Here is a 24,370-nt window from a genome sequence, read left to right as displayed (position 1 = left end):
TACAGAGCCCACATTTCAAATTTGATTATTGTGTATTGTATGGAATGATTAAGGTTTTGACCTCCGCAGGTTAAAAATAGAGCTTAGTTCATTCACTCAGATTTGCTTCGTTCCTAACATGAAGCTTTGTGGCGCAGTTGGTAGAGGCGCCTAATTGGTAACTGAGAGGAACGGATTTGAATCCTTTCCGAGCCTGGCTTTTGTTCAGGCTTCTTTTATTCAATTTCTTCTATTGAAGCTCTTTTGCGAGGAACATGTCTTCACTTGTTTACTGTGTATTGTCCTACAGGCCAGTTTCTTCTCTTGGGACGAATCAGAGGAGAAAGTTCCTGCCAGACTGCATCTGCAAGTGTGGGATGCGGACGCCTTCTCGGCTGACGATTTCATAGGTGAGTAACATTCTAAAAAAGTGAGCCACTCTTAGTTCGTGTATTTATAAAGAGCTTTTTATTTGTGCCAATCATTAGAGACGTAGTCATGCCAGGAACCAATCAGAAATCGCTTCAAGAGCATGTGACCGGCTTAAAGCGCGGGAAGCCGTGCTCTCACCTTAGTCGCAGTTGGCTTGGTCTTACATCTAAGATCTTATTGGTTAAAAAAAAAAAAAGCCTGTGATCTTCAACCAATTACTTCACAGTCAAGGAACCTCACAAACTGTCATGTTGTGTTCAACAGGTGATCTGACCCTTGACCTCACGCGCATGCCACGTGGTGCGAAGTCCGCTAAGACTTGCACGTTAGACCTACTCAAACAGGACGGCAGTGTGCCCCAGGTCTCCTTCTTCAAAATCAAGCACATTAAGGGATTCTGGCCGTTTACTGTCAACACTGATGAAGAAGTACCTGAACTGGCCGTAAGTTTACAGTTTGTAAACTCGGTCGTTAGGGTTAAAAGGCTGAAGTATAGCTGTTATTTTTTTTCTCGATTCTGATTTCTCTCTTGGAATAGTTAAGCAATAACGTTTTTGCCAAAATTGACGTAAACTCAGCTGTTTCGAGAAAGGTTGTCGGAGACAAAGCGTAAAAGTGCACGCGAAGCGAGGAATTCCGAAAGGTAATGTGAATAGTTTTCAGGTCACGGTTCCTTGTCCTCAGGATTTCAGGGAAACGCAAGAAGAGGTCACAGCAAGAACGAGGCACAGCGGCTTTGATGAATTTATCCAGTAATTTGCACTTTAGTCCTTTTTTCCGACAACATTTCTACCAACAGCCATATATCGTACGGAGAGAGGTTTGCACGAGACAAAAGAAAAACATGGCGATCCCACAGTCCCCCGTTTGTAGGTCTAGCTCTTTACTACCGATCTCAACAGGGCTTGTTGCGGTAGACCACGCACTTAGTACAATTTACTCTGCTATTCTTGCCATACATTCCTAAGGCTGTATAATTTAACTCCAAATTCTCCTATTTCTCAGAATTAAAATGATAAGAAAATTATCGAAAGCGATGTGGAGAGTTGATAAACTAGTTCTACGGAGTGAAAAGGTTATAGGGGTGTTTTGAAATTACAAACATTCTAACTCTAACTAAGGTATTTCAAAACTATTTCTAACGGGTTTGGTTTCCAATTTTAATGGTAGGGCAAAGTGGAAGCTGAACTGGAATTACTGACTCAGGAAGAGGCTGAGAAAAAACCCGCTGGAAGGGCGCGTGAGGACCCGCAGGCTCTAGAGAAACCAAAGTAAGATCATGTCCCCCGATGTTCCATCAATCTTGGATAAATGTTTATGACCTGGTCCACGTTTGGGCAATAGTCGTGTACTTATTTGAATTGTCTTGTTCTTTGTAGCCGGCCTGATTCAACCTTCACTTGGTTCATGAACCCGTTCAAGTCCCTGAAGTATCTTCTTTGGAACAACTACAAGATGTGCCTCATCAAGTTCTTGGTCATTGGACTGCTTGTAGCCCTTATGGGCTTGTTCTTCTACTCCATGCCTGTAAGAGCCCCTTTTGAACATGAAACATTCCTATTGAGGTCCTTTTGTATTGTAATCAAAATGGTGTGATGAACCCAGGTAGGGCAGCCCCAGAAAGAACTTTTGTTGGTGCGGAAATAGTGATCAAAGTCACAATGAAAATTTGTTTTACGTTGGACGAAAACAAATCTATAACTTAGAGGTTTTTTGGTCAGTTTTTTTTCTGCGATGCCACGGGCTGTAAGGCTAACCTCAAGTCCGTCGGTCGTGATAGGTGTGTTTCTTGTACGTATCTAAACCGCTGTCAACAGATGTCAGTAACTAACGGCCCTCTCCAAACGACATTTACTCGGAATTTCTTGACTCTTTCCACGACTATCTATAAAGTTGATGAAAGGAATGCGCACGCATGTGACAAAGATTTGGTAATGTAAATTTGCCACCACAAAGACCGGCGTTTCGAGTTTTCCCCCCTTCTCCCACAATTGTTTTTCCGAAGCCTACAGGGTGAAAAGTGAGCTCATATAGCCAGTATCAAATGGTCCCTTACTTTAACTAAAAAGTTTTTTGTGTTTGGTTTCCTTCAGGGTTATACAGTGAAGAAGATTTTCGGAGCATAAACAGCGTACAAAGTAAAGACAACCGTTGAATCCTTATCTGGACTACTCTCGATTTATTTATCTATTTATTACGTTAAAAAAACTAGTTGAAGAAGGTTTATTTAAAAAGGCGCAATATAGGCGCCGTTTGAATAGGAGCTGCTATTGTTATAGAAACGTTTATTTTGTTAAAATAAAAAAAGCATTGTACAGTTACAAGATTCGATTGTCGAGATTTATTTTTATTAACTTTTTTTCAGTTTTGTATTTGGTTTTCAGCTAGATTTCCGTTTTTTTTGCACTTATTCCTTTCCAAAAGGAATATTTCAGTAAAATCACTTACTGAGGCATTTTGGTTTGATCAAGTTCGTGGTAAACTGATACGCCTGAGACGGGTCGCAAGACCAAAATCTTCGTTAAAATCTTTCATTGAAAGTATTTATTCGACATTTTTATTTATAAGTATTTAATTGTTGTTTTTTAATTGATTGCCTTACAATTTGGAAGTTTTTTGCTTATTGTTATGTTTCAAGAAGGAATAGTTTTGGTGGCCGATGATATTAAACGAGAAATCTCATGTGAAACGAAAAGAAATGAAAAGTATTCCTAAAACATAGTACCTTTCTTCTTCTCTAAGCGTTGATCGTAAGTGAACTCGAAGTTAGGTTAGGGTGCATCGGGTAAGACGTGGCTCCGGGCTCCGGGCTCCGAGCTCCGGGCTATATGAAGAATGCCCAGCGAAATATGGCCAAATGTCTTCTAAATAGTTTGTACGTTTTAATTTTTAGCGCAGGTCGTTCTTTTGAATTGTAATTTAGAACTCTGGTTTGTTACTTTCACGAATACCGCTGAAGTAGATACAAGGGTTGAGCATGGAATTGAAATCTACGTGCATTACGTTAAGAAAGTGAATATACTGCTCGATTCTTAGAGAGGGAAAGATATGTATTTCTTTATTTGTCTCTTATTTATCCCGCGGATTTCTTTTTAGGTGCTAAATGTACCTCACATTAGTTCAACCCTTGGTGGTCACGCAATCAAAACTTTTCATCGCGAGAGATTGCGTGACAATATCGAAGATTGCGTTACTTACCAAGTGGTTCTCTATCGCAGATGAAGATGTTAATTGGCTCTCTGATGTGGGAGAGAATTTAAATTTAAGTGGCTTTAGGCCATGGAATGAGTTGAAATTGTACAGAATGAGATGGCACACCCGTGTACCACAGCAAGTTGTAAATAATGCGGAGGATCATGACATGACGTAGCATAATATAAGTAGTATATTTAACCGTGGTATGAGTATCAGGTAAAAGTTACAAGTGGGTCGTAGTTATCAGTAATCAGTGTGAAGTGTCATACATGCGGGTAACGTGAATATCCATAGCAATAAAGATAATTGTGGTGACTTGTTGTATTGTGTTGAACCTTCCAAGGTAGCCTTTGATCACACAAACAATCGTTTGACTTTAGGTGGGATATTTGAATGTAGTTTTAGCACAGGGGAAGGAATATTATTTGAATAGGCCAATCTTTTAAAAGTTCAAATGTCCAATGGGGTTGCATTTGGGGGGGGGGGGGGTGATTTTGCAGCTTTGAATTGACCAATGCATAACTACTTTCTAAATGTTGGGAGTTTTAATACTAATTCTGTCACTGACCAGTTGATTTACAAAGGACCAAAAGTAAATAAAAGATAAAATTGTAACCACACTGTTAATATTTGGTGGTGCCACTGTGTGAATATGTACCCCTTACCATCAATTGTCAGAGCCTCAAGACATCTTTAACCCTTTACACCCTAACATCAGTATGCAGATTCTCCATACTGTTTGCTATACATTTCCTATGGGATTGATGAGGAGAATTTGTTCAATGATCGGGAGCATCTTGAATTGGTGATCATTTCCTTTATTCTCCTGACCTGTGCATTTGATTCAAGGGGGATAATGGAGAAATTGTAAGGAGAAATTAGAAGCCAGTCAATCTTAGGGGTAGAAGGATTAATGCAAACATTTTTAATTGATTGCTGTTCTTCCTTGTGATTATTTACACTTTAAACACTACATTTTACAACCATCTCTACGAGTGGAGTCACATTAAAAAGGCACTTTACATTTCATTATTTTTGTTGATGAACATGATAGTTGTGTGACCCAACAACCTTTTGAATAGTCCATTTTACAGTTGTGTGCTTGGTTGCCAAGCCTTTGAATGGGAGTAAGGCAAGGGTTGACCTTGTTATGAAACAAACCTTGCTGCCTTTCAAATGTAAATCACTTTGTTAGTTATGCTTAGTAGATACAGGTCTCTATCACAACAAGGTCACATTCAGCCTCACTCTGAATCAAAGGCTTGGCAACTAAGTACACAACTGTAAAATGGCCTATTGCCTTGAAATACAACTATCTAGTCATTATAGGGGTTTTTATGATCCTGATAAGAAATAACAATAAAACTACATCAAAATCTAAGAATTAGTATCACTGGTCATCAAAAGGTCTTATGCACTGTTGCTTACTTTGTTTGAGGAGAGAAAAAAAATAATTCTATAAAACATATTTAATCAGTAAAAGGTGAGACTTTGTATTAGAACAGGTCTTCTAATCAAGTTAAAAAGACTGACAGGTGTGCAACTTAAATCAAATTATAAATACTTATTCACAGCATCAAAAAATACTTGCTCCTTTGTAAAAGAATGATTACTCTGAGCAACCTAGATCTAATTTTTCAAAACAAAATATGGTAAAAAGTTGCTTGGATTTAATTGGTTCATTATTTCAAACCTTTCTCATAACCTTAGCAGAGGGTTGGCACCCAAAAAAGGGTGTGGTGCGAGGACATGCCACTTCACTTGTACTACAAAAGACACATGCAGAAGAGAAAGGGCACAGTGTGCTCCATGCAAAGTATATCAGCAAGTGATTTTTGATTGACTCATTCCTGTTTTTGCATTAGAGAGAGTGTAAAGGCAGTGCAAACTCTCTACATACATGTTGAATTTTTCTCAGGAAATAGAATTCTGGTAGGCTGTTCAAGGCACTCAGTTGGTAAAACAGAGTGTGATGGTAAAATTAAAAGCATGATTGTAGCAGCAGAGAAAAAAGGCAGAAAGGTTTGGCTTGGGTCGAAAAGGGAGAGAGGTTTTAGCTGTTTCACATCATCTCCATTATAGCAACTGAATGCCTGGAACAAGCTAAATTTCTTGCAAAATGGGAAGATCCCACAAGGAAAAATGTCCCTGCAAGAATATCCACATGATGTACCAACCTTTCAGGAGGATAAGAAATGACAGTTTCAGTAATGCAACCTAAAATTCAATCCAATACAACTTCCATAATTTTTTCACTATATTACACACCAGATGCTTCTGTCAAATTCTGACTTGTTTGTACCTGACATAAATTAATTAAAAGGTATTCACACGTAGTTTTCAATCACTTATTAAACCACTTACTGGGCACCTGGTTGAGGTGAATCCTTGTTCACACACAAATTTTTTGTCTTATTAGGATCTGCTTTACGAAAAATTGGCATATACAGTAAGACCCGGCCATAGAATAAACATCTTATTAACCGAGCTAGGTCGCTCTGTATGGGAGAATCTTGACTTCGGCCACTGGTGAAGACCTCACTGCGTTCGGTCTGTACTGGCGACGAGTATAAATAACGCCATAGACGAGTACAAATATCACGCAGTATTTGTACTCTAGAGTACTGGCTAAATAGGTTTTCTCGCATCGCGCAAGCGAATAGTTGAATTGTAGTTACGAAAAAGAAATGGCGGACAATTTCCACCAGTGCACGTTGGATATGAGATGATAGATAGCACCTTGTTGGTTATAATCATCACATATCCAACAAGAGCGAGTGGAATAATTGTTTTATTGAAAACGTTAAATTAAGTTATTAAATTTCATTAAATTTTTAGCTCCCTTTTATTTTTAAGCTGACACGTACGCTTGCCATATTTGTAGATTATGGTATATTGGTTGATATACCATAATGGCTAAGCCAATAAAAAATCTTGAATTGCATTATCCAATGATCTAGTTTTTAATAATAAGAAATGTAAATATTGACGGCTCGCGCATAGCCAAAACTACAGTAAAAACCCACAAACAAGAACACTCATTTTCGGGGTTCAGGTTAATTGGGTTCTCATATATCGGGTATTTTAGGTGAAATCAGCCTGAAAGCGATCTCAAGTGTTCTTAATTTTTTACTTCTAAAAAAATGTAAGGGATTTACTAACTATGATGAAATACATAACTTATAATTGTAATTATAAGACTTTTCAGTTGTTGTACATTTGCAATACTGACACAGCAAGTGAAATTACTAGCATTTATACAGAGATCTTAGTGCAATACCAAAGTAAAGCTACAGACACTGTTCTATTAAACTGAAAAGGAGAGAGTTTTTATTTTTAAGAACTATTTTCAATTTTCAGGCTGAATGTGTTCTTATATATATATGCTTCTTTTTTACCAAATTTCAGCCTGGGTGTTCTTAATCCACATGTTCGAATTCTTGTATGCGGGTTTTTACTGTATAAGAAGATCGCGATACTCTATATTATTATTGTTAATATGATGATTTGTTACAATTTAATTATTGGTCTTGAATCATCTTTCTCTTGTGGAACAAGGTTATCAGAAATATGTGGGATGCGGCAGCGGTAGTCATATGCAGTCCGTACTGCCTACTTTTTTTTTTTTCTTTTTTTTTTTTATTAGAGGAGGCAGAGAATGATGAGAGAATGCCTTTAATGACAGCATTGGAACTAAAACACTCAGGGACTTTATTTCGAGGCGTTATATTGCTTGCTCACGGTGAGCATTTATATGGTGTAAATTATGTTACGGAAAAATATTATTTTGTAGAGCGAGTGAGTTCATATGTATAAGTGGGTTGAATGACTAATTTGCTTCGTTAATGTGATCATAAGTGGACTGAAAGTCTAAATAAATTTTCTGCAAAGCTAGTTATCCAGTAAAATTCGAAACAATTGAGTCTGCGAGTGGTGTGTACATTTTCGACTAACGGACGGCACCATCAAGTCAGTAAAATTCGAAACAATTGAGTCTGCGAGTGGTGTGTACATTTTCGACTAACGGACGGCACCATCAAGTCAGCTCATTTTATCCAACTTTAAAATTTGACTAAATAGCACTGAATTATTTCCCCAAAAATCCTTTGGAGATCGAAAAGAACTATACTCCGCCTTCCAAAAGCCAGATTTTCAGTCGACTATCTTATTTAGCACATAGTTAAATACTACACTTTGACCTCTTTTAAATCTTGTTAGAAGAAGGTCGGATAAATTAAATTAGATCGTGTAAATAAACGATCAAGAATTGCTCTAATTGCTGTCAGCATATGTATTATATTGATGTTGTTTTCAATATGTGGTACTTTTTATCTTTCCAACGTGTTTTCAATTCGTGGCGCGACGCTCCGAGAATTGTCTGAAATTTTGAGTTTCAAAAGCGGCATTTTGGCGAAATTCAGTTATCGATTTACTCGACAATAAATAAATATTCAGCCAAACGAATTATGTAGTGCTTTGTTTTACCGTAAGGCCCATCTAACTTGAGAATATGAGCCTTATCGATTTCTTTGCTGTTGCCACCATATCTTAAACATAGGCATGCAACGCATGCGGGAGTTATTTTTTTGGATACGTAGGTTGAAATGGGACACTAAATAACTGATGCTGGTGTGTGAATAATTGTTGGCAAAAATAACCTGCATTGGTACAACGCTCCTTGCAGTCCCCTCCACAGCCCTAATTTGAACTTGTCACGCAACGCTCTGTCTCTCTTTCCAACATTGCATGACGAGACCAAACAACGACCTGCTCGTAGCTTAAAATTGTGCTTATTGCCGTTCCTTCGTCAGAAACAAAGTCCTAGTTATTATTCTGACCATTAAGGGCCAGAATCAGAAATTCTGTTTGGTTTTTCCCGTGCAAGAAAATGCACAATAGCGTGCAGTTTTTAATTGGCGTAAAGTGATGTGGTGGCATATCCAGGGAACGAGATTGAGTTTTAGCATCGAGTGTCAGTCAGATTTGAAGTACTGGCCACGCATCAACGATAACCTTGTTACAGTTTATACTCATCTTTCGAGTGAACTTAAATATATTTATTTAAAGTACAAACCTAATACTGTGAATCACTACAATTGTTAACGTATTGATGAAAACAACAACCCTTGGGAACAGTAAAATTTTTGGCCGATTGTTTAATTCGATTAATTAAAACAACCATCTTATGTAAACATTGGCGATTGAAACCATCCGTAAATAAATATTGCGAACAAAACAATTGTACTTTCCTGACTAAAAAAAAAAAACTTGTGGAAGTCACTGCCACATACCTTTAATTTCAATCAGTCAAAAAACTTGAGGTCTATAAAATGCCTTCTGTGATATATCGTTCCGAGGCAAACAAAACTTCAAAGGTTTGTTATTAGATGTAAACAAGAGAAATCCTTGTAAATAAAGTCATCGCGTTCAAATGCAAATTTTATTGAGTGATCCCGCCTTTCCTCCGGCGATTTTAGTAATTCCAAATTGTCATGGATGGCATCAACTTGTTCCGAAGTCTTAGTCTCCATAACTCTCCATGTTAACAAACCATGAAAAGCACTCGACAGCGATTTTGCTAAAACAGCAAAGCCTTCAATTCGAACCAATTCAATTCAATCCGCTGATCCACAAATCCGGCCCAAATATAGGCTCCGTGTAGCTTCTTGTTCAGTAACAGATGGTTGCCTCAAAATACTCTTCCATATAATTTTGCAGTGGAAAGCTCTATTTAATCTCTTACAGCCTCTGGACAAAGATATTTTCCGGTCTCCGTTCTTCGAACAAGTGAAAGTAGATTGAACCAAGAGAAAGTATCATTCTTCAAAGGATAATAAGGTGGGCTACTTAATTGATTGTTGCCTATCTGGACTTTGCCCTTTGCGTGCGAAATATGTGATAAAATGCAGGTTGTTTACAGGAAATTGACACGCAATGGGGTAAAGTCCAGGTTAGCTATAAGCGAATTTTATTGGTAGAAAACGTCTACGCACGTGAGAGTTGCGTGGAAAATTAACCGACCGTACCATTCTGTCCCTTGTGAAATATTTTTCATTGAGGTAGATTTATGTCAAAATTTGCGTTGTTTACTGGAAAATGGCATTTCATCTAAAAAAATCTAATCCATACTGGCGAGTAAAAAGTAACACGCAATTGTAACGGGAAAGTATTGTTTAAACAATATTTAATTCATGGAGGAGTTTGGAAGCAAAGAAACGGATATGTAACATTGCAGTCGACGCAGAAAGTAAATGTAACTTGGTGGTCGTTTCAACCCCTGCTAAAAGAACAACCATATGGCAAAAAAAAAGATTATCAATAAAATATGATTTACGCAAATATCTTGCGCAAGATTTACCAGAGTCAATAAAACTAGCCTTTCCGAAACAACACGCTATAGCGCTAAATTCGTGTTAGGCCTCCAGCTGACGGTGTATCGTAAGTGAAGGAGCGGTACACAAAACATGCACGTTTTAACTCGCTAATCGGTAGAAAAAGTTTCCTGACGACCTTTCAAATCCAGACAGATCCGGCATAGCGATAAAATCCTCACGAAGGACATGAGCCATTACACTGAATAGATGGTCTTTCAACTCTTGTAGATGTCATCTTACCTCGTTCCTTGAGCGAAATTCAAAATTGGAATCGCTGATGAACTCATATATAGCAATGAAATATCCTGAAGTTGCTCCTATCAACATCTGAAGTAATATTTGATTCAAAATTTTTCTCATGTTCCACTCAGTCTCCTTCAGAAGGAAGAATAAGCGTAGTCGTACAACGATCACAACTCCACCACTTTCCCAACACGACTGATACATTTCCTTAATTCGCGAACCGCTCTCTCCGACTCAAGCGTTGATTCGCTGAAATTTGAAGACCTGTCAAACCACAAATAAGCGAGAACGCTCTGATTGGTGCAACATCGAAAAATACTACAATCTGATTGGTTTGTGATACACCAAAAGATTGGCCAATCACATTGCGTTGAGATACACCAAAAAAAAGATGCGCCAATCAGATTGCTTAGAGATACACCAAATTGCGCTGATCAGATTACACTACACCACAATACACCAATCTATACGATAACATATAGTTATTTTTTTTAAAAAAAATAACTCAAAAATGTTCTATTTTTGGCCTTATTAACTCTTAAGTCACAACTCCTTGTAAGATTGAAGGATCTTTTCTTCAAAATTAATGCTCATTGTGACCACTCCTGAAATATCTTTGTTAATGGTTGCTGTATCTTTGTTTCAAATCTTTAATTTAAGGGACTAATGATTTAACTAAACTTTTTTAATGAGATTTTCCTTGACAGAACATCTTATTTTTGCTTAGTTTTATTTTTTCCTTGGCTTTCGAGTTTTGAAAAAAAATATTTTCTCAAGTAGCACGTTCTTAGACCCTTCATGGAGGTTTCAGCATTTTCTGTTTTCTCACGGAAAATATGGTAAATGTGAAAGCATTCAAGAGTCCACGTTCTTTATACTTCCTTGAGTTTCTCTGTTATTTTCATGCAAGATCTGGGTTTGTGCCATGGCTACTAAGAATAAGCTTTGTTACAAGAGAGCAAATGACTGGGCAGTAATCAGGTTTCTCCCTCAAAACACAGAATTTGAATACACTTCACCCATTTAATGTAATAAGACTTTTCAAATTACAGAAGTTTTGTCAAATATGATGCTGTTCAAAGCAACTGGTTACAAGGTGACTAAATTGAAAAAAAAGGTGAAAAAAGAGCTGCAAAAGCAAAGCAAAGATCAAGTTTCCACTCTTCATATTTATCTGACAAATGAAAAATATTTTCGGAAAAAAAAGGAAAAAAAAAAACAACTACAGCTAGATAAAATTTAACGCGTTAGGGCTCTATCAGTGTTCTTATTCTACTTTAGTAGTGCCAGGCCTAAGGCAGAACTAATGGTCATCAGGAACACACTGAAGGAAACAGACGAACCAGCGTTACAGTAGTCGGTGTCACAGCAGTCCACTGCGCAGTTCTTGAAAGTTTTTTCCAAGCCGTTACATGCGTTTTTGGCAGCTTCACAGAGGGCTTCAGTGCCACAGTAGTTAGAAACTATGGTTTTATTACCTGTTTCTCTCCAGGCTCTGATACAAGTACCGCCTGGACAGTCGGTAGAGTTTTTGATCTTGTTAGCTTCCAGTTTATACTTATTGCAGTCATCATCTGTTCCCCCACACATATAACACCTGAGGCTGTGAACTGTTGTGGAATAAATTATGAAACGTGTGTAAGTTTCCTCGAAATAAAAAGGCAGCTATAAAGTCGGATATGAAAAAATTTAACTGCAGCGTCGTCGATTACGTGATCAATTCCCGCTCTTACTCTGTACAAAACAATATCCTCTGACTATTTGTTCAGGCGGGATAAAAAAAAAGTCCACATCTTAAAACGTCCGACTTTGCGTGCAAATTACCTATTAATTTCATCTGTCACGAGACATGCTCGTAAAAAAAAAAAAATGATTCGAGAAAGTGAAAAAATTGCCTGCTGGATAGATTCTCGCGTGCTGCACCTTCTTACACCTCTCATGGACCCAATCAGCCGAATCAATTAGATCAGCTTGTCATGTGAAAATCGTTCTCGCACATATCAAAAAGCCCATTGGAGATTGGCAACAAAGAAAACAAAACACTACGTTACTAAAATGATTTTAAGCTAGAAATTGTTATGATTGAAACTTGCTTGATTGACAACTATCCGTTCACTTCACAGTTGCTAATGCAGTTAAGTTTACTCAGTAAAAAGGGGGTATGATATCACAGATAAAACTGTGACAGGACACAAACGCACAGACACAGACGCAGACGATTTAATTTGACCATTGAATGCAAGATGCAGGAAAATAAAGCAAATGAAAGAGGCAGGGTCGCACTAACGCTTTTGGTGTTTACATTGGACAGAAAATCTGTCATCGCATGCTTGCGACAAGTGCGCCCCTATTGTCGTGATTAGACATAACTACGGTCCGAAGGACCTAAAGATAAAAAAAGCCGATGTCCTGCCTCGAAGCAGGTCATATCTTGTCTAATGCAATAGCTGTGGTTACACTCACCTCCTTCCCGAGGTAACCCAGTGGGTAATAACCTTGGGTTGGGATGGGTTTGGGTTTCCGATCAGGTTTAATCCTCGGACTACATCGGAAATAATTACCCGAGGTCAACTTTTGACCTAGCAGTGTTTGGCGGGAAATTAATTCATCATGGAGATCACAAACCGCGAAACTTATGGTTTTTATAGGAGTATTCAGAGCAAAGACGAGTAAAATATTCTTAATGTGAACCTCGAAAGTCGGCCATGTTTGATGCCGCGTGTCTTGAATTTGGTACTTGCGAGGATATTTGCCGCGATTTCAGCGCAACACCACAAAAATGCCCAGCATGTGCTGCGGTTTCTGGATTTACTATTTTCTTCCATCCGACTGGTTGAACTACTCTTGTGGTCAGATAAACCACTGCTGAACCCTACGACTTGGTTCGGGAAACGTCATGGGTAATTCTTTTGTTCTTTTTTATGTATCCATAGCGATTTCCCATGGGCAGTTTCACCGTGGGAATAGAGGTCACACACAAAACACAGACTTCCCGTGGGTAAAGTCTCACTTTCCCGTGGGCAAAAGGTCTAGTGTAACCACAGCTAATACAATACAATACAATACAATGTTCTTTATTTAAAGATGGTAAATACATGATTAACCCAGTAAAGAATTTTCTAACACATGGCCTTAAAATGACAATTTTTTGCTTTTCTTCTGTCGCAACGTCAATCAAGTCCAAAATACTGGCAAAAATTGAATTTTCGAAATTCTGCAAAGACAACATGTTACCAGTTTTCTTTACAACGTTTCATCTGGTCCTTTGGGTGAATTTCAACCCATACCAATTTACAACTTTGCACTATTGACCTGATTATTCTCAGTTTGGGGATGGCTTGTTTTCACCCTTTGGCTCGCAGATCTTTTCCCATTTTTTTGCATCCGTCGACTTCGGTTTAATGCTGCAAGAGCCAACATTTGCCGTTGGTGAGTATTGTACAATGCGTACAAACCAATAGGGTTTGTACGGTGGCCCAGAAGGCTCAACGCAAACAAAAAATATACTGCAGCAAATAAAAAAAACAGAACGCAAAGAAAAAAATTACCGCAGCAAATAAAAAAATGCAACGCAAACAAAAAATACTACAGCAAATAAAATATGCAACGCAAACGAAAAAAAAATTGGAAGGCAACGCCAAGGAAGACTGGGTAATAGTTCTTAGTTTCCCGCCAAAACAGCATGAAGTGGAACTCGCTTTTGGCTATGGACGAAAGCGATCTGCGTAGGATTATAGAAGATTACTTTCATCAAGGGTATGAAAATAGAGTTATTATCGATTTTTTTAAGGAGCAGCATGGTACTGTCATAAGTTCGCTGCAAAACATGGTTTCGGAAAGGTGAACAAGCAAAGGATGGAACGTGTGTTGGCCGGAAACTAAGAACTATTACCCAGTCTTCCTTGGCGTTGCGTTCCAATTTTTTTTGTTTGCGTTTTATTTATTTTTTTTGTTTGCGTTGCATATTTTATTTGCTGCAGTATTTTTTGTTTGCGTTGCATTTTTTATTTGCTGCGGTACTTTTTTTCTTTGCGTTTTGATTTTTTATTTGCTGCAGTATATTTTTTAGTTGCTGCAGTATATTTTTTATTTGCTGCAGTATATTTTTTATTTGCTGCAGTATATTTTTTATTTGCTGCAGTATATTTTTTATTTGCTGCAGTATATTTTTTATTTGCTGCAGTATATTTTTTGTTTGCGTTGAGCCTTCTAGGCCACCGTAGGTTTGTACGCATTGTACAACACTCATCGTACAACAAACAAAAAGAGATTGAAGAAATGTCGCTAATAAAACTAGCACCTCCGTCATGTCTACAAAATTATATTTAGTGCTCTTTTCGCGCGTGAAATGACAGTTGACAGTCCGGTTTCAAATATAATTTATGTCGCACAAGTGCGACCTCCATGACTCCCGCGGCGTAAATGTCGCGACATATTCTTGGTTTTCACCCATATATATGGCCTTAGTGTAACCCCGAAAGGTCACATGTGCAGCGAGGGTCGTAAGCGATGAATTTGGAGGCCAGACAATTATAACGCACAACGTAAACTTTAATTGGAATAGCGTAAAAAGGGCAGCGGCTTGTAGAGTGATAGATAGGTGATTTGATATGTAGCTTTGCGTAGCGGTAAGATCTTGTTGCAGTGAGGTTTGATGTGGTTCGAACTAGAGAGCAAAGAAAGGAACCTAAATAAGCCGACGCCTGTGGATGGACTACTTGACCTAGACGCACGTGGCATAGAATCGCGAAACTACACAGGCGCTAAAGATAATCATGCTAATTAAGATAATGAAGCTAGCTATAACAATCAAGTAAATAAAATGGCTTACTTTAGTGTGGCTCCTAGCGGTAATGGGTAGCTGGTATGTGGCGGTGAAAAAGAAAGTAGCGTTTAGCGAACATGTAGCGTTGCAACAATAAACCTCTCAAAGGACTACGTCCCTTACACCAATGAGATCCGATCGCTAAACCTGTTACGCAAGTATGTACAGTTGCGCAAGAAGTAGATAATCAACGAGGACAAGGCAGGAATCACGGCTAAATATAAACAGACGAACTATTATGGTATGAAAGTAACACTTAGTCCTTGACAACCGTCGTTAACCGCCATTGTGGAGCCCCTCTAAAAGTAAACAGAGAAGTGCAGAGAGAGATGTGTGTGAGTTGTAGTGCGATGGTTCTCAATATAATACCAGGCTGTGGAGTAAAATCTGGAAACAAGGAAGGTATTAGTCTATTCCGTATACCTATCGTTGTTGAGAAGAACGGTGAAAGTAGAAACAGCTAACACAACATCGCCGAAACGCGTGGATTTCACAGATAAGACGAGAGGACACAAAATCGAAAGACATCTTGAGTGTAGTCAGCCAACTGATTGTGATTATAAAATGTTTACCCAAGAAATATTTACAAAATGGCTAGACAGTGGAAATGGTTTGATAAGAGGTAAAATGTGTGTATCTGTGACAACTTGTGTGACTTTTTTATAATACTCTATTGTGATCCTGTCAATCAGCTTTGTATGCGTCATTGTCCAAACTAACCAAGCATGTGCGAGGACCTTGTGTTATTCCAGGAGCAGCACGTAGTTCGGTCGTCCTGGCGCAGTGTGATTTTTAATAAACCGTTCAACCCTTTATTTGCCGTTTCTTACATATCCTAGCGACATCAAATACCACTTAGGCATTACTGTTCATATTTATTACCACTTTTTACTAATCTCTGCAGTATGCACCAAAGAAACTCAGTGTTGCAATGGGAATATGATGTTTAGTCTGTGAGTTAAACCAAAATGGGTGTCTCGAAAACACAGACCTCGAAAACACAGACCTCGAAAACACAGACCACAGACCGTAGACCTCGAAAACACAGACCACAGACCGCAGACCTCGAAAACACAGACCTTGAAAAATCTTTTTTCGACATTTCCTAGAGAACCGCGGTTTTGAAGCAGTTTTTTTTTCCGATGAGAGAGATTTAGTCAAAACAAGCATTACGTGCGACCGGAAGTCGACAAAGATTAATTAAAATATTTGCTTCGTGTTAAAGCCAGTGGTCTACAAACAAATAAATTTTGGTAAAAGTCGCTCTGAGTTACTTCAATAAAGCTTACTTCGATAATTTACGCGGCACGTCCAACTTTGAGGGTGTTAAAAACTCATTTATGGCTCCTTAATAGACAATCCCTGGTTTCAGGTCGCGGTTTACACATATTCCTTGAAGGCAGAGATTCAAGTCCCTCGTCAGTTCGGCGATAGCAATCGCTGCATGGGAAAAACCACTACAGTGTAAAATGTTGAAAGGCTTCGCCTGCTTGTGTGCCAGGGGAGCTAACTGGTTTGTTTGTCGACTGCAGGCCGCTGGCTACCCTCGCCGGGCTTATTTTTGTTACCCAACATACTGTGCGATCGGCGAACGGGCCCGCAAATGTTTCAACCAGCCAAATTCGAAATTGGAGAGCCGATCGATCTGGAGATAAAAGCATCGCTAGTGAAAGATCTGTTTGAGGAATTGAGAATCGAGTGAATGTAAATGGAACTGTAATATCTCTGCTTTGATTTTCTGGAGGAATCGAGACTAGGGGTAATCTTTTGGCGGAATTATTCGCTTCGGGCGACGGACACTTCTAAAATAGGTTTCCGGCCTTGTCTTTCTTTTAGTAGTTGAACACCGCTAACTCGCCGAAAACGCTTCAAAATGGCCTGAGACGCTAGGAATCAACAAAGAAAACAACACGGCAATAAGGTAAGCCCGTTTTATTTCAAAACAAGGCATTTTTTCTCTCTTTTAAGGCAAACCGATAACATCCCATACAAACCTTTATAAATATAAAACGTTGCGCAACATGGTAAGAGTCATGTCCGCTTTTCTAGTAGTGAGCTTGGGCTGCCTGTGCCTCGACAAACTGCAAACTTTACTAGATGCCGCATAGTTTGTAACTTCTTGGTCTCACAAGCAACGCTTTACAACCATGGTTCTCTCCGAAATGTCTAAAACAGAGTTTTTAATTTGGGTCTGGGTTTTTGGGTCTGTGTTTTCGAGAAACTCCCTGGGTTTTCTCGAAAACACAGACCCAAAAACGCAGACCTTGACAAACCGCAAACTTTACTAGATGCCGCATATTTTAAACAACTCTTCACAACCATGTTGATGAAGTAGATGATCAGCACCAGCAGATGATCCAAGCGCGGGAATATTCGTCACGCAATGCCTCGCGTGACTAACGCGTTATGTCAAATTGTGTTGAAGACATGTTTATTAATCGCGAGAATGAAAGTAGCAAAGAGGGGAGAGGAATGTTTTATTAAAGAGTCTAGTTGACGTCTGATTATAAAGCTTTAAGAATCCGTCGGAGGTACGAGCAACGTGTGTACAAAAACTTGGAACCGAGACGAGTTACATTGGTGTGCTAAAGTCTGTGCATTCTCCCGTAATAAAAGTCCTTTTTTTTATCATAACCAAATGTCGAAAAAACCTTTTCGAGAACTGCAATGTCGAGGCCTCGAAAATGGTTATGAGACTAAGGTTTTATAAAATATGCGGCATCTAGTAAAGTTTGCGGTTTGTCCAGGTCTGCGTTTTTGGGTCTGTATTTTCGAGAAAGCCCAGGGGGTTTCTCGAAAACACAGACCCAAAAACGCAGACCCAAATTAAAAACTGTTTTAGACATTTCGGAGAGAACCATGGTTGTAAAGCGTTGCTTGTGAGACCAAGAAGTTATAAACTAGGCGGCATCTAGTAAAGTTTGCAGTTTGCAGTTTGTCGAGGTCTACGTTTTTGGGTCTGTGTTTTCGAGAAAACCCAGGGGGTTTCTCGAAAACGCAGACCCCGAAAATTTGCTTACGACATTTCAAAGAGAACCATGGTTGTGAAGCGATTTTGTTTTCTTCGGCGGCGCCGGGAGACTCAAATCTGAAGGTCGTAGCAAAGGAGACGAAGATGTTACAAAATGTGCGGCATCTAAAGGTCGCAGCTGAGTCCAGCTCCTAAACCGATCGCTGTAATGCGTAATGGTGGCGTACGAGTCAGTGTTTTCATTTCCTGCCAGCCATTCGGTATTGATGTTTAGGTTTCAGATCTCCTCGCATTTTTGAATTGCCTGGATAGCACACAAGCAGGCGAAGCCTTTCAACATTTTACACCGTAGTGGTTTTTCCCAGGCAGCGATTGCTATCGCCGAACTGACGAGGGACTTGAATTTTTGCCTTCAAGGAATATGTGTAAACCGCGACCTGAAACCAGGGATTGTCTATTAAGGAGCCATAAATGAGTTTGTACCGCCCTCAAAGTTGGACGTGTTCGCGTAAATTATCGAAGTAAGCTTTATTCAAGTAACTCAGAGCGACTTTTACCAAAATTTATTTGTTTGTAGACCACTGGCTTTAACACGAAGCGAATATTGTAATTAATCTTTGTCTACTTCCGGTCGCACGTAATGCTTGTTTTGACTAAATCTCTCTCATCCCAAAAAAAAAAAACTGCTTCAAAACCGCGGTTCTCTTCGAAATGTCGAAAAAAGATTTTCTAGGTCTGTGTTTTTGAGGTCTGTGTTTTCGAGGTCTGTGTTTTCGAGGTCTGTGTTTTTGAGGTCTGTGTTTTCGAGGTCTGCGGTCTGTGTGTAAACCACAAGACTGAATTGATCGACTTTAATCAACGAATACTTAATCAGAAACTTCTAACAGTGACAGAATAAAACGGGGCGGCCACGCTTAGTAAAACAACACAACGAGTACATAGCGAGTACAAGTTTCGACATGGCGGTTCTCTCATGCACTCGAGCACATGTTTTTTAACTGTGTCTGCGCATGTGCCGAACGCACACCGCAGGTTAATAATATTGCGGTCTAGACTACTAGTCACCAGATTCCACATACTGGGGGCGAGGGCGTGAAGCAATTCGTTTGCTTCTTCTGAGTGTTTTGACCTGTTGAATCTGCAGTTCAGTTCCTGTAAAGTGTTCCTTAGGATCCGTCAGTGTGACTTCCAAGGGGTACAAGAGATGTATTGAACGATTGGTCACTCCAGAGTTTGTTTTGATCTCTGCAGCTCTAACTAGGGCATCACTACCACGGAGAATTTTCTTTATAATGGCTAACTTTCACGAACTACGAGGAACACTTTCAGTGTGTATAAGTACAACATCCCCAACTTTAATGATCTCCTCCTGCGATCCTCGCTTATTAGACTGCTACACATGACGCTCCCGCAGCGAAGCAAGGTACTCATTCTTGAATGGTTGGACAAAGTGCTGAAACAGCAATGAGCGTCGTCTGAAGGCCTTCTTGAGTTGATCATGTTCATTGAAGTTTTCGTCCTCCAACTCGTCTGGATCAGTAACAGGGTGTGGCAAAGCTGTAACATCAAAACCATACAGCAACTTTGACGGTGTCAAAGGTTCTGGATCATTCGCATCATGGTAGACGAATGTAATTGGGCGATCATTCACGACTCCTTGAACCTCTTTGATGAGTGTTTGTAACTCGGGTAGACTAATGAGCGCGCGACGAAGAACTTTCTTGATTGACATCTTAACTACTCCAATCAGTCGCTCATACATGCCTCCCCAGTGCGGTGACTTGGCAGGAATATGCCTCATCTGAACTCTCTTCTGGGCAAGGTGATGCTGCACGGTCTGATCTTCTATGACTTGCAACAGCTTCTGAATTTCTTCACCCCCTTTCTGGAATGTCTTGGAATTATCACACAGGATTAGTGAAGGAATTCCATAGATCGCACAGGGACGTCTGAATGCAAGAAGGAGCTGATCGGTGGTCATGTCATCAACAATCTCCAAATTGACATTGCGAGTGGTGCTACAGGTGAACAGGCAGACCTAACATTTCTCCGTCTTGTTACCATTCTTGACTATCAGATGACCAGTAAAATCGATTCCCACTGTAGAGAACGGTTTCACCTTGTTAAGGCGAAAGTCAGGCAAGGGGGGTGAATGGGGTAGCTTGTACGCTCTGCCTATCTGGTATCGGCATTTGACACAATGCTTGAGCACCCTTGCAATTTCACTTCGAGCTGATGGCAACCACAATCTCTTACGCAGTGCTACAACAGTGTCTCTTACTCCAGCGTGAAGCTGTCTCTCGTGAACTGAACGAACAAGCAGAGTTGTGAAATAAGACTTTTTAGCGATGAGAATTGGTTCTCTTGCGTCTTGTTGGAGCATTGCATGCTCGAGTCTGCCGGGGGCAACTAGAAGGCCGTTTGTGTTGAGCTTCAGATTAAGTTGACGAACCAACGGAGGTCTGGGTTTGAAGTGCTGACGGGTGGGTCGTGACTGCTTTGTACCAAGATAGTCCCGTTCTAGCTTGAAATGCTGAAGCTGGTGAGCACGAAGAATTACCAACTCCGATTGGGATATTTCAGCAGCTGTGGGAACTGGAATTACCAAATCAATAGCTGACGGATACTGGCGTGACCCACGTGACTTATCAGAGGCATACTTCAGGTTGGAAATGAATCTCAAGACATAGGACATTGAGCGAAGCATGCTCTCATAGGAATGGAAGCGTGAGATGTCAATCAAGTCTTGGAGACTGTCTATGTTAGACTGTTTACCATGAACATGGCTGTCTACAGCTGTGACTGAGACAATATCGTCTTCTGCAAAGCTGTGAGGACTCCATCTTGGCCAGAGTGTATGGTCTGTTAACCATGGAGGACCTCTTTGCCATAATGCTGATTGTATTTCATCGGCACTGCATCCGCGGGAGAGTTTGTCTGCAGGATTGTTTGCTGAACTGACATGGGACCAGCTGGATAGGTCAGTGAGCCTCAAGATCTCTGTTGTGCAATTGCAAATGAAGACTGACAGTTGTTTGATACTGAACAGCCAATGGAGACAGATGGTGGAGTCAGTCCAGTAGTGGCATGAGATGGATGGGAAATCCTTGCTGAAAATTTTTCTTATAGCTGCACCAAGGCGAGCACCCATTACCATGGCAATTAATTTCCACTGGGGAACTGTTCGTGCATGTTTAGATGACGAAAGTTTGACCTTGGAGCCAATGAATCTGACCTTCTCATTCTGAGCAAAGAAGACACAACAACCGGCAGCAGTGGTGGGGCATGCATCACAAAATACATGCAGTGCTACTGGTAAAGCTTTGTCAAAGTCCAAATAACGTGAGGTGACAAATGCTGAAGCTGCTTCTATTTCTTCGGCGATTTGGTTGTATTGCTGGTGGAGTTCGTCAGGGAGAATTTCGTCCCAGTCAAATCTCTTATCCCACAGAGATGAAATGAATTTCTTGACTGGAACAAGTACAGGGGAGATGAGGCCAATAGGATCAAATGTTGAGGAAGCAGAACTGAGGACGCGTCGTTTGGCGAACTTCACGTCAGGAGGAATGACAATGGCTTTCCGTGGAAACTGTAGCGTGTCTTCCTTGGGGTTCCACTTCATACCTAACAGGCCAGCATGATCTCTCTCAGAACCAGTCCTCATCTTGTCAATAATGGTGGTCAGCTCTGGCGAATTTGTAAACCTCTGGCGGAGATTCATGTCAGCATCCTTCATAACATGCCTTGAGATGTTGTAATACTGAATGGCAGTATCCTCATCATCTGTTCCAGTAAGCACATTGTCACAGTAAAGCTTCTCTTCAAGGTCTTGAGCGACAAATTGGACCACTGGATCTCGATCTTTCTCATACTTAGAAAGATGATGAAGAATTGTGGAGTTAAGGATGAATGGAGAACTTGTTCCTCCAAAGAAGACAGATGTGTAGCGGTAAACTTTAATTTGTTTGTCTGGGTCACCATCTTCAAACCACAGAAATCGGACATAGTTACGGTCCTCTTCATTAATTTTGATTCTCATGAAGGCTTTCTCAATGTCAGCAACAAGGGCAAACTTGTTAACTCTAAAGCGATGAATGATTGTGTTCAATGACTTGAGAAGGCAGGGACCGATGTATAAACAATCGTTTAGAGAGACATGGCCTGCATTGGCTGCAAATACAACGCGAATGGGTGTTGTTTCGCTCTCTGGACGTAGAACGAAGAAGTGGCTGAGATAATGAGCATCACTCTTACTCAAGGGATTTTCACTGGCAGGGATAGCTTCCACATAACCTTTGTCAATTTGGTCAGCAATGATGTTTGCATAAGGTGTCCAAAGATTCAGTTTGAGGAGCCTCTTCTTTACTTGTTGCAGACCGCTGTGAGCAAGGTTGAAGTTCGAAGCTAGAGGAGGGTGATTGTCCAGCCACGGCAGTGGAACAAAGTAGGTTCCATCACGGTATGTGATTTGGGATTGGAAGCGCTCTAGGAAATATTCCTCTTGACTGGTATCCCTGGGGTCCTCTATTCCTAGTGTCTCAATTTTAAGGAAATCTGCAACTTTGTTGTGGACCTCAAGATCCTTTGCACGAGTATAACTATACCATTCACTGTCATCAAATGAAAAGCTGTCAAGGGAGTGACCTGCTGCAAGACACTGTGAAGCTGTTTGGGAATCATTGGTACTGTCAGTGGTTGGAAAGAGTCTTCCAGAAATTAGATATCCCAGACTAGACGCTTGAGCAGTAGGGTAGCCATAGATGACATCAGGTTTCAGGAACTGCCACACTGCATCCAGACCAATAAGAATTTGAACAGGAAACTAAGTCTGACTGAAGTCATCTGCAAGCTGAAGACTGGTGATGTGAGGAGATTTGAGGCTATCGGCCCAACTAGTGCGATCAATAGGAGTGATGATAACATCTTTGATGAGAGTGTCTACACTGATTGCTCCCTCATCTGTCATGATGTTGACTGATCCTACTGGGTACATATTATTGGAAGTAGCCCCACCAAATGTGTTAATACGCACACTCTTGCTGCAATGAGGTTTAATGCAGAGTTCCTTAGCTAACTGTGTGCTGATGTATGAAAGAGACGATCCTTCATCAATAAATATGTTTGCTGTTTTAGTGATTTCACCATTATTGACTGAAGTGACAGCAGTTTTCAGAATAATTGGGTTAGACTGACTGTGGGACGAAGTCACGGTGTTGTACTCTGAAGGGCATGAGTACAAAGTTTCATTTGGATTGAGCCCATGCTCAGAGTTGTGGTTGGCAAAGCTTGATGGGAGGGTGGGAGTGATGCTTGGGTCACCATGCAGTGTGTTTTCTGAAGCAGGTGCGGCATGCATACTGATTAATTCGGGAGGGGAAGTCAGTGACGATTGAAGACCTGAAGCTCCATGAAGGGTAGTATGATGAGGTTGCCGACAAACCGAACATCTGAACTGCGATTGACACTGAGTAGTAGCATGACCCCCTTTGAGAGAATTGAAGCACAACTGCTTGGATTCAACTGCAGAGATTCTATCCTGGATAGAAAGTTCACATTGAAATGTATTGTGGGTACTGGTAGACCCACAGAAGCGACATGGAACTTTCTTTGGCCTGTTAAACTGTTTAAACTTCTTTGATTTATACTGATCAGAAGAGGTTACTGCTGCAGGAAGTGCGGTGGCTGTACCCAGTGGAACTGTTGCATTCACGAAACCATTGATAGGATGAACCTTGGGCAATGGAGGTTTTGAAGAAGGTGGAGCTTTTGGAGGAGATGGAGGTTTGGGTTTGCATGGTTGGTTGTTATTACTAATATAGACAACTTGCTCAAGCCTTTTAACTTCATTGTGTATCATCAGAATTAGTTGGTCATTGGTGGGATTGGCACATGGATATTCTTTCAAAACATTGGTTAACAGCTTCTCTGGGAGCTTTTCAAGCAATATTGGAACATAAAAGTCTCCATACCTGGTTGTGGGAAGATCCAGTGTGGCAAGAGACCTCATGTCACTCATAAGACTGTCATAGAAGGTGCGCAAAGCTGAAGCTGTGTGCTGTGGCTTAACCATTGTAACTAGAGCAACACAATGAGCATTTTTGATAGCAGTTTTGTCACCATAATTATCCTGTAGTGTTTCAATCAGCAAATCGTAGTTATCTTCAGTGGCCATGATACCTTCCACTCTCACTTTGACATGCTCTGACAACTGGCCCTTCAGAAATTTGAACTTCGTGACTTTTGAGATATCCTTCACATCGTGCACTTCGGACTTGAAAACATCCCAGAAGCTGAGCCATTTCCTTCGATCCCCATCAAAGACTGGCAATGACATTTTCGGCAACTTGAGTG

General features: G+C 40.2%; 3 protein-coding genes across 12 annotated transcripts in view; 2 read left to right on the top strand and 1 right to left on the bottom strand.

Annotated features, from left to right (window-relative positions):
* The window catches only part of LOC111327721 (otoferlin), a 42,829-nt gene extending 38,908 nt beyond the window's left edge, over positions 1–3,921 (top strand). For all 10 annotated transcript variants that reach the window (XM_088743399.1, XM_088743402.1, XM_088743403.1 and 7 more), the window contains 5 exons: positions 290–389; positions 676–854; positions 1,582–1,682; positions 1,791–1,938; positions 2,505–3,921. In XM_088743399.1, the coding sequence (XP_088599525.1) occupies positions 290–389; positions 676–854; positions 1,582–1,682; positions 1,791–1,938; positions 2,505–2,537 (561 nt within the window). In that variant the 3' untranslated portion in view covers positions 2,538–3,921. The remainder of the gene's footprint in view (positions 1–289; positions 390–675; positions 855–1,581; positions 1,683–1,790; positions 1,939–2,504) is intronic.
* Positions 3,922–11,232: 7,311 nt separating this feature from the next.
* The window catches only part of LOC148718174 (uncharacterized), a 23,201-nt gene continuing 10,063 nt past the window's right edge, over positions 11,233–24,370 (bottom strand). The window contains exon 3 of the mRNA XM_088743418.1: positions 11,233–11,833. Within this exon, the coding sequence (XP_088599544.1) occupies positions 11,496–11,833 (338 nt within the window). The 3' untranslated portion in view covers positions 11,233–11,495. The remainder of the gene's footprint in view (positions 11,834–24,370) is intronic.
* LOC148718173 (otoferlin-like) overlaps positions 16,679–24,370 on the top strand; it is a 25,723-nt gene continuing 18,031 nt past the window's right edge. The window contains exon 1 of the mRNA XM_088743415.1: positions 16,679–16,969. The gene's annotated coding sequence lies outside the window, so the exon portion shown is untranslated. The remainder of the gene's footprint in view (positions 16,970–24,370) is intronic.

Source organism: Stylophora pistillata, chromosome 13 (genome assembly GCF_964205215.1).
Source record: "Stylophora pistillata chromosome 13, jaStyPist1.2, whole genome shotgun sequence".
NCBI lineage: Eukaryota > Metazoa > Cnidaria > Anthozoa > Scleractinia > Pocilloporidae > Stylophora > Stylophora pistillata.
Note: the sequence above shows the minus strand (reverse complement) of the source record. Positions and strands in the feature narration are given on the sequence as shown.